This window comes from Erithacus rubecula, assembly GCF_903797595.1.
Source record: "Erithacus rubecula genome assembly, chromosome: 8".
Lineage (NCBI taxonomy): Eukaryota > Metazoa > Chordata > Aves > Passeriformes > Muscicapidae > Erithacus > Erithacus rubecula.
The window spans coordinates 25416472-25426240 of NC_136659.1; the positions used below are offsets into that span (position 1 = coordinate 25416472).

General features: G+C 40.3%; 1 protein-coding gene across 11 annotated transcripts in view; it reads left to right on the forward strand.

Moving 5' to 3' along the window:
- Window positions 1-9645, forward strand: part of EPB41L5 (erythrocyte membrane protein band 4.1 like 5) — a 49742-nt gene extending 40097 nt beyond the window's left edge. For 6 of the 11 annotated variants that reach the window (XM_079311650.1, XM_079311643.1, XM_079311649.1 and 3 more), the window contains exons 19-26: window positions 3517-3645; window positions 4219-4280; window positions 4920-5030; window positions 5582-5672; window positions 6599-6676; window positions 7488-7529; window positions 7914-8047; window positions 8711-9645. In XM_079311650.1, coding sequence (XP_079167776.1) covers window positions 3517-3645; window positions 4219-4280; window positions 4920-5030; window positions 5582-5672; window positions 6599-6676; window positions 7488-7529; window positions 7914-8047; window positions 8711-8768 — 705 coding nt within the window. In that variant the 3' untranslated portion in view covers window positions 8769-9645. The remainder of the gene's footprint in view (window positions 1-3516; window positions 3646-4218; window positions 4281-4919; window positions 5031-5581; window positions 5673-6598; window positions 6677-7487; window positions 7530-7913; window positions 8048-8710) is intronic. The other 5 variants (XM_079311645.1, XM_079311648.1, XM_079311644.1 and 2 more) reach the window with 3 other exon arrangements.
- Window positions 9646-9769: the final 124 nt, after the last annotated feature.

Sequence of the window (9769 nt, forward strand, 5' to 3'; positions counted from 1 at the left end):
AACTCTGCTTCTACATAAACTAAAGCAAATGAACACAGTTTATTTAAGAATATTTTAGCCTATTGAGCTCTACTTCAGATAGAGAGGGGAAAAACATTTAATTGGTTCATTGAAGAGAATGGACTGCAACTGTTTCAGTGGTTTTTAAATCATGGCTGATTTATAATAAGCAAGCTAAGATTCCTGTAATGAGCTAATCTAACAAACAGCTGCCAATACAGAGCAGTCACAGTCATCCAGCTGCTGTCACATGAGGTGCTGAGTAACTTTAGAGGTTGTATATACTGGGGGGACAGTAACCTGATTAGAGAGCAAGAACATTTGCATAACAGAGAATTATGGATCAACAGTATGCCAACAGGTGAGTAAAACACAGTTCAGCTTTCAAGAAGGAAGTGCAAATGATATTAGGAAAATGTATGAGTAGATCATTGGAGATTTTTTTAGGGTAGAAGAGATAGAATAAAAGATTTCTGCCTATGATGTAGCTTACCAAGAAGTCACTTGAGAGTGTTTAAGAAAGATAGACAAAGATTAGAGACTCTGCATACTTGAAATTCCCAATGCTTCAGATTGCAAAGACATGTAGGTTACAGCAGCACCAAATGAGCACAGCCTTCAGAGAGGAAGGTTAATGGTTTGGAAACCAGTCCTGAAAAGAGTTACCTAAATGTCACTATTAAAAATACCTTGTTTCTTGCCTTTGAAAGCTGCTTTAGAAAACATCAAAGCTTTTATTTATAGTGCTTGTTATAAAATATACCTTTGGGCTTTTCTCCTGTACTTACTTTTCTTCTTAATCTATCAGTAAAAGAAGTGTTTGTGGTATCCTCTTCTGGTAGAATTGCATGGGACTGCAATATTTCCACTAAAACCTTGCCATAAGTTTAGATCCTGGAGATTGCAGTTATTTCAGAGGGAATGTAGTATTGCAGCATTCTCTCTGAATGTGTGTGATTACAAATTTCAGCACATGTAGAAACTGTTACAGTACATTGGAGGTTTGGTAAAATGCACTGAGGGAAAGTGTTATCTTTCTACTTAGGAAGGCAGAGTTGCATGCTGAACTTCATGACACTGTTATGTGTCAACTCACTTCAACTTTGTTAATTAAAAATCTTTTAACTCTCTCCCATCAGGGACAGAGATGGCCTTAGAGTCATCTTTATGTAATTCTATACTTGCAGTCAATCAATCCTGATTGATTTCTTTGATAGGGAAATATTTATCTAGCTACCCCTGTTCTTCTAGAGAAAAAGAGGAAGCAAGGGAATGAATGGCTTCATTCTTCTCTGCTGCTCACTGCCAAAATCTGTTGGGATGGAAAAATGTGACTTTGTTCCCAGCTTTCACTAGTGCAGTGACCAGATCTGACAAAGGGAGCAAATGGCTTTAAATACACCAACACTCTGCTTTCATCAGCTTCTGAAGGGAAATGAACAATCAAGGTTCACCATTTGCCCGTGTTCAAGTCTGTTCCCAAGTCAGAAATGTAAGGACATGAGGGTTTACTTTTTCTGAATTTATTGTGATCTGTAAATGCATGGAAGTTGCTCCAAAATGTGCCTGTATTAGGCTCCATCTTCCTACACAAAGTGATTTTTAGTGGCACCAGGAACACAACTCAAAAGCACAAAGGATTTGGATTACATGCCTTGTTACTGTGTTTAATCTTTCCTTGCCTTTTTGCATTGCTGCCTAGCTCCATGTTTTGATTGAAGAACACAGTACAAGTATAGTAAAAAACAACAAACATTCCTAATGAGCTAGATTAATGACAAACCCTAGCAGCTTTACCATTTTGTGTGAACAACTGAAATGTCTTATAAATTAGACATCTTGAGGCATCAGCAGGTGTCAGATGCTTTTCCCTCTTAGCTACATTTATTTTTTTATTAAAAAACCTGTAAGGCACCTATGCTTTTTTTAATTGTGAAATAGGGTTGGAAAAAATGGATCATTAATATTGAGAGGAAATATTTCCTTGGTGGCATGAACTCTATTCTCTATTAAATTAAAATATTCTGTAATAGTACTAAGCTTTTTGAAAATAGGGAGCCTAATTGTTAATAGATAGTGACCTAATTAAATTGATTGTTCAGGTGGAGGAAGCTGGGAGGAAGTTAAACAGTAAAATGGTACTTCAAGCACTGGTGTACTGATGTGCTCAGTTGAAATTATGAGATGTGCTGTATTAGTGGAATAATCCATTCAAAATGCTGTGCAGGTACTGTCACCCATGGCATCTGCTTCAGTGAGATCCACTGTAAAGCCTTTAAGATTATCTAAGTTGGGTGCTGCAGCTATACAAATAATAATAATTCAGTTGTAATTATTCCTTTTGGCAATTCCAGCAGCTTCTCTAAAATAAAAGTTCTTAAAAGTACTGTTAGTCCTCATAGATTTTTATGTTGATGGTGATCCTTGGATATTTTGTGAAGTTTGTTGCTGACTGGGTCAAAACTTGAAAACAGATTCTCCTTTAGATAGTCTCCTAAGATCCTATTTGGATATCCCAAAAGGTGATTTAGAGGGAGACAAAAAATGGAAATGTTTTTCCCCTCTCTGAAAACCAAATAACTACAAGTTCTCACCAGTGTCTGCAGGGAATTAGAAAGCTGAAAGTGGATGGAGAGCTGTGGGGGGGTAGGTGTTCACCTCTTTTTAACTCCTGTGCTCTGCTCTCTCTCTGCAATGGGATTCACTCCCCCTGGGCATGTGCAGTTGGTGCAGGTGGGAGTGCAGCAGGATTGTCCCTGCTCCAGGCAGTCCTGCAGCCCTCACCTCCTGGGAAGAGCCTGCCATAGACCCTGGCATATGGTGAGGAAGGCAGGACTCTGTCTCCCCCTGCTGAGTCATACCCTCAGAAGGAAGGTCACAGGGTTTAGTTTTCACTCAGCTAATTAACTTCTGCCACTAATCAAATAGCAATTAGTAGATTGAATGCTTAATTAACATTTTATAATTAAGAAATGCAATTCTCATAATGAAATATACTGTAGTGAAAGGTATCTCATTCTTACTTCTCTTCATTCTGTATCTGGCTGCCAGTTTGCTCTGATATAATCAGTGGTGGGAGAGGTAGTTAGGAGCGCATTAATTGAACTTTTGGTCTAACTTTTAAGTGGATTTTAAATTATAAATCTTCCCAGCTTGCATTTGAGAGTAAATTATCAACTTTTACTTAGGCTACACTGGCATGATATAATGGCTGTTATATTGATCTCCTATCAGTAAGCTAGGCTTCAGTTTTAGGATGCACTTCATTTCTTGCACACTGTATTTTTAGCACAGCAGCTTGCATATCCACACTTAAGCATTGTGCTTTTTTTATTTCATGTATTGCTGTGACATAACAACTGAGTTCCAAAATAAAGGAAAAAATTACTTTTTCATTCCAGTATATATGACTCTCCTCTGGCTTCAGAGCCTTGTTGTTATTTAGAGATGTTGATGAACTTCAGCCAGACTTGTCCATGTGGAAACTGCTTCTGATAAAGATGTTTTCATGTCTAGGATGAAGTGGTGAAGTTGACAGATAAATGTCTTAACAACGCGATCGAGAGCCCAGTCGTAGCAGCCAAGTGGCTTCCAGCAGATCTCAAAAGCAATATTCTGAAGGCCCAGGCAGAAGCAGGGCACAAGGTAAATACTCAACTGGACAGAGCTGTGGCACTCTCAAATGTTTTATTTCTCTTAACTGCCTGATGTTGGAGAAGGTGCCTTGCAGATAAGGGTGTTCCAAGAGCCTTGTCCAAGGCAGAGTCAGAGGGTGGTTCAGCCTTTCTTCACAGTGATAATGTTTCTGTACTGGAATAGGGACCCAAGGAGGAATTTCTTTCCTTCATACTCAACAGGTAACAGCACAAGACCCTGTGCAGGCCCTGGTCTGAGAGGTCATTGAGGCAGGTAGCCTCCAAAGGTTGCCTTCTAATCCAAGCAGTTATTCTGTCACTAAGACTGGGCTTCTTACATGTTGTAGTAAATTCCTTAGCAAATAATAGTATTTTATTTGGCTTGTTGGTGAATGATTCATTATTATTTCTGCACCAAAGTTGTCACATGGAATTGATGTTCTAAGACCCTGAGCTGTAGATGAACAGAGCATTTTTGTGGTGGGATAGAGACCCTCAGCTCTGCTGTGAATCTCAGAACTGAATCAAGACAGAAACAGGTATCAGAAATGTATATTCATTTCTGTTCATTTCTTCCTCTCAGGTTGGAAAAGATGACAGCATGACAGGTGTCAAGAATTCCAATATTCAGGAGGCTGCTGCCAGGTAGTGAATAGTTTTATAAGAAACATGTGGTGTAGTTATCCCACTATAGAACAGAGAACCTGCAGTTTAGTATTGTCTGCTGGTGGCTCAGTCGTCATTGCATTTTACCTTGCACAGGGTACCTTAACCTCATGGGTGTGAAGTGGTTTTAAGATGAAAATCAGGGTTATAATTGCTAAGTTTTATTATATACAAGACAATACAGATGCTCTTTATTCTCCCATACTTGATGACCATTGTTACAACAGCAGTTTCAATCACTAATTATTTCTGAAATGTGAAAAACTTCAGTGTAGGGAGAGAGGATGAGTCTGTTCACAGTCAGTGTTTTGTAATGGAGAAAAAAAAAATTGTGTACAAACCCCTGACAGTGACAATTGACTGAGAATTACTAAATATTAAATTATTGCAAGGTCCAGTAGGATTTCAGGCATTGAAAAAGTTTAAAAGGTTACAATGTCTAACTTCTTGACCATTTGTGAAGATGCACATGTGGCAGACCTCAAATAGCAAAGGGTGATACTGTAAATAAAATGTACATTAGCATTCCCAAAATTGTGTTGTTACAAGTGATTCATAAAGAGCTTTCCATGGAAGGTTGTACCTGTTTTCTGTTTGCTTTTTGTTGGTTTGTGCCAGGAACATAATCCTGTCAGGCAAATCACAGAGCAGTCCCCCAGCAACCAGTCCAGTAATTCAAGATCCAAAAGAGCTGCTGAGAGCAATCCCTGCTTCAAACACCTTTGTTCAGTAAGTGATTCTGGAGAAACATGTTTCTGGGGTAAGGGGACCACGAGGAGATTATGATTAAAAGGTCTGAAAAGATGAGGAACAATTGCTGAGCATTTAGGCTACATCTATCTAAGCAGGTTTACAGATGCATTTTTAATTATTGCAGCAGTTAATCAGTGTAGATCAGCCTTAAGGTGAGTATCCTTGCAAGCAGTACATGAATCTCTCTCATCTTCTGAAAGGACTGAGATTCCTGACATCCTTCTGCCCCTGGCTCTAAAGAGGAAGATAAGAGGATGACAGGAAAGGCTTCAGGCAAATTAGACACAAGGGCTGAAGAAACTCATTTGAGATGGAAGACATCCATACTTTAGGGTACTGTACCTGGAGCTGAGAGCTATGAGAGAGAGTAGTATCTGTAGAGGTAGTTGGAAGGCATTTACATTAACACACAAATTCATTCTTTTGTCTCCTCCACGGACCTGGTGTCAAGGTTTTGAGTTATCTGGGAAGCAGCCCTGTTCCTGCTGTCCAGGCAGGGTGCTAATGAGAATGTTTTCCCCTTTCAGTAAGACGCTGAATGAGGACAATGCTGACTCTAACCACGAGGACCTGCTAATTCCAGCTAATCTGGCTCAAACTGAGGCTGCTGTTTCAAAGGTATCACCACCTGCCAGCCTGGAAGGTTTCTGTGTCACATTCTGAGCTCCTGATGCCTCCAGGCAAGCCCAGCAGACCTTGCTGCATGCCTGTCATAACTCTGTGGATGCCAGGCGCTGGGGAATGCCAGAGAGTGCTTTCTGAAGCAGGCAGGGACACTGCACAGATCTTTCCAAAGGCCATTTCTGCCTGTCCTTTCTGGTTCTTGGTATAACTCTTGTTTTTCTAAACTGGTTGTTTTTCTCACACTGGTGGGGAGCCCCTTACATCCCAACGATTTTATGCTCCAGTAAGAAAACCGTAGAGATGAAATTCTGACATAGGCAGTTCTCATCAAAAGAAGCACAGAAGGAAAAGTTCAAATTTAGATGTTTATTTGTTATATTCTAATTACCTTAAGGTAATTTTTAACTGGACTCCATGAAGAGCACAAATTCAGGGATTAAACTTTCTTTTGTCCATCTCCAAAAGAAGAGCGCAGTAGCAGTGGACCTCTGCTGCATTTACTTGAGCAGACTGACAAGTTGTTGTGGATGATCAAAACACCCTGCCCCGTAGCTGTTGGGCCTTTAAACCAGTATTACATAGTTGATCCCACTGAATAATCATAAATTTCACCGAGTTCAAACATGCCACTCCAGACCTTTCTGACCTTTCAAATGGGGCAGTACCCCAGCTTCACAGAGACAAGGGGACAGTTTCACTGCTTGCTTATAGGGCAGTGCTGTTGTTTCCAGTGCATTAATGAGAATAAGGGAAATTAAAAAGGGTATTAAAAAAGATAAAATTAGACTTAGAAAAATAAGCCTGATAAAAAGTGGTGTTCATTAAAAACACTGGTCTGTAACTCCGGAAGCCACTAGAATATTCAGTAGACCTATGTGGTTACTACTGGGAATTCAATTCAAAACTGATTTATTCCATAGAGCACTCCAGATGACCAGGACGTTTCCTTAACATCACTGACAGAGAATCTAATTGACTTTACAGAAGCCACACCTCGGGTAAATGTATTTCCAACCCAAACTTCTTCCTTTGCACATAACAGTGATTTTTTACTCATGAATTCTTCTCTGGCTTTAGTGTCTGTCTGCCAGGCTTGGATCTGTGGCAGTGGAAAGAAGTGATGGACAAGGATCAGTACTGACATGGCCCCCACCTGCAGGGTGGCTGGTGTAGGGGTGTAGACTTTACACCTTTGCAGGGGAAATGAAGGAACCCAAATAATGGAGCTGTATGTGTGCCACAGAAATCTCTAGTACTGCTTTAGTAGAGCTGCAAGTGCCAGCCTACTTCTCATTATTTGGGGATACATAAGGGTTCAGTAATATGTAATTCAGAAATTATATGGGAAGGTCTATGCACATGTGTATGTGTCTATATATAGATATACACACAAATACTTGAGAAGTAAACTTGTAATACAAATGAGGCCTTTTATATAGATTACAAGAAATCTCTTACAATCTGTGCTGGCAAAATGGAGTTGTTGTATGCACCAAAAGAAAAGGGGAAGAAGGAGGATGTTTAAACGCTTCACAGTAGTGTGCTCTGGATTAAGGTTGTCCACAAAGCACTAAAAGATGGTGGATCCTTTCCTTTGGAAGGGAGCACTGAGTTGAAGCTGCCCCCAGTGAGTGTCTGGCTCTGTGCTCAGTGGGTGCCACATCTCCACCTAATCACTAGCATGATTCAAAGGCTAACGAGGGGCAAATATCTGAGATTGCTTTGGGGGAGGTGTTGCTTTGGGAGGCAGTGCTCAACGTTCTCATCTACTTTCAACTTTTTAATTGAGCTTCTGTTTGCTATTTGTAGGTGTCTTCCCAGCCCATTGTAGCACCGAGGTGGATAGTGCCAGTAAGTTACTTGATCATTTCTTAACAAAGAAAGAAGGGAAAGCTTTTGTAATGATTAAATAGTGGGAGTTCAAGTTAAATAATAAAAGTTCAAGTTAAATAATAAAATACATTAATTTTTTAATAGTTTGAAGGTCTACAAAGTAATGTACCAGACAAAAAATAAAGCAAACTAATTCAATTGGCGTAAATCAGACAACATACCCTGTTAATATTAAATTTCATTTTTGCTGTATTGTACTTCAGGTAAATGCCATAAATTTCTTAAAGAATTTGTATTTAGTAAACCCAGGCTGGAGTAATGAATCCTATTTTTACCATTTATAAGTTAATAATTTTGTCCTGGCTGACGTTTGAGTTTCTTGTTTCATTCTTCCCCATTCAGACAGGGCTGATTCCCAATGGGCCTTTGGGAAATAATGTTGCCTTGTCTTTGAAGGCAGTGAAAGGCAGCACGGAGACCCTGATGTCCTCAGCTGCTCTGACACCATCCCAGCAGACACCCGAAGTCCTTGCGAGGTGAGGTCTCCTCAGCTCACTCCACAAGTGTGCGTGGGCACTCCTACTGCTTCCACTGACACAGTTACAGGGGCCATTTACACACAGTGCCCTGTTAGCTGTGTTAACAAACTGTAGTTCTGTCTCAGTTTAAAGCATTTGAAATATTACAAATAAACTGATGTGTGTGTATTTTAATTTCACTTCAGTTTTTTCCTTTTGTCATGTTCTAATGCTAGAATAAAGTTACGGTACGGAAAAAATTTCTGAGAAATTTCTTTACAGGAATTTACAGAGATGTCTGCCACAGGATTTGTGGGGGTGGAGAGGGATGCCCCCCAGTTATTTCCAAGCTATAAGGGTGTCAGAAACCAAAAGGGTAGAAGCCTTTTCCCTTGCTACTCCATTCTGGTATGCTAATGAGGCAGAATGATGGCAGTGATGATGGGGCCTTGCAGTGACCATCTTTAAAGAATGGCAGTGGTGCTGCTGCTGCATTGATTTAATTTCATTCAGTTTGCTCTTCTGCAGTTGTCCATTAGAAAGGTTTGTCAGTTGGTCTGATTAAGTTACAAGAGGAATGGCCATGAATGCTCTTTAAAGCAATACTTCTCTTGTAATCCATCATGGCAGACTTTTTTGGATGAGTTTATTTACAGATCCTTATTTTTTTCCCCATTTTAGCCCAGTTACTGAGGATGCTACAGTAAGAACAAAATGTTTACTCACCACTGAACTCTAGAAGAAGGAATCTCTGAAACTCTCACTGTGTAAAACCTCAGATCTTTTAACATATCTCCACGGGATCCTTCCTAAAGACTTGCTTGGGATCAAACTCATGCTGAACAGGAGTCAGACAGCTGGCTGGTTTGCCAGGATCCAGGAAGAGACTTCTACGTTTATCACAATCTAACTGGAATTGCAGCCTGAACTGGGATGTAAAACCACATGCACATTTGATCATCTCCCTCGGGAGAAGAAAAATGTCACACTGGAGCTCGTTCTGAACTGAGGAAAAGCAAACAGTTGTGTTCTGCTCGTGCTGGGTTAATTGTTCCTCACCCTGATCTGGCTCTGGTGCTGCTGGAAGGTGTGGGCAGGGATGAGGGGACCTTGCAGGGCCACCTCGTGGCCGTGCCCTGCACGGGCTCCATGGTGGTCACTGTCCCGTACAGCCAAGGACTTTTTCTTCTGTGTGATTATTCCCTCTGCTTTTTCTTCATTTTACCAACACATGCTCTCCTTTTTGGCCTTAACCCCCTTAATAATCCTTGCACACCCTATTACAGTACCTGGAAAGTATGAAAATCTATGCCATCAGCTATGTGTATGGATTTGATGTATGTGGATTTGAGCTGCTGCTCATTGCAACCAGGGAAGTGCAGATTACCTGCCAAACAGCTTGTAGCATTAGCAGAATACAGCAGAGGTCCCACATTTGACACTGATCATTTCATTTCCTACATGATTCAAATACATGCATTTTAGACTAGAGATCTGTATGTTTTAAAAGCCAAAGCAGTGAAGGTGTGAGTGCAGCTTACTTCAGGAACTGCTTATTGAATACTATTGTTGTCTTATAGGACTAGAAAGGAAAAGAATTTTCATGTTTCTCTTCATGCTGTTTCTGGGTGTTTTTTCCAGATGCTGTGCTTCAGGAATACTTACCAAGTATTTTTGCAGCATGAAGGTACAACTAGATCTGTTTTTAACATCACTCTGAATCCTGTTCCAAGTGTCATC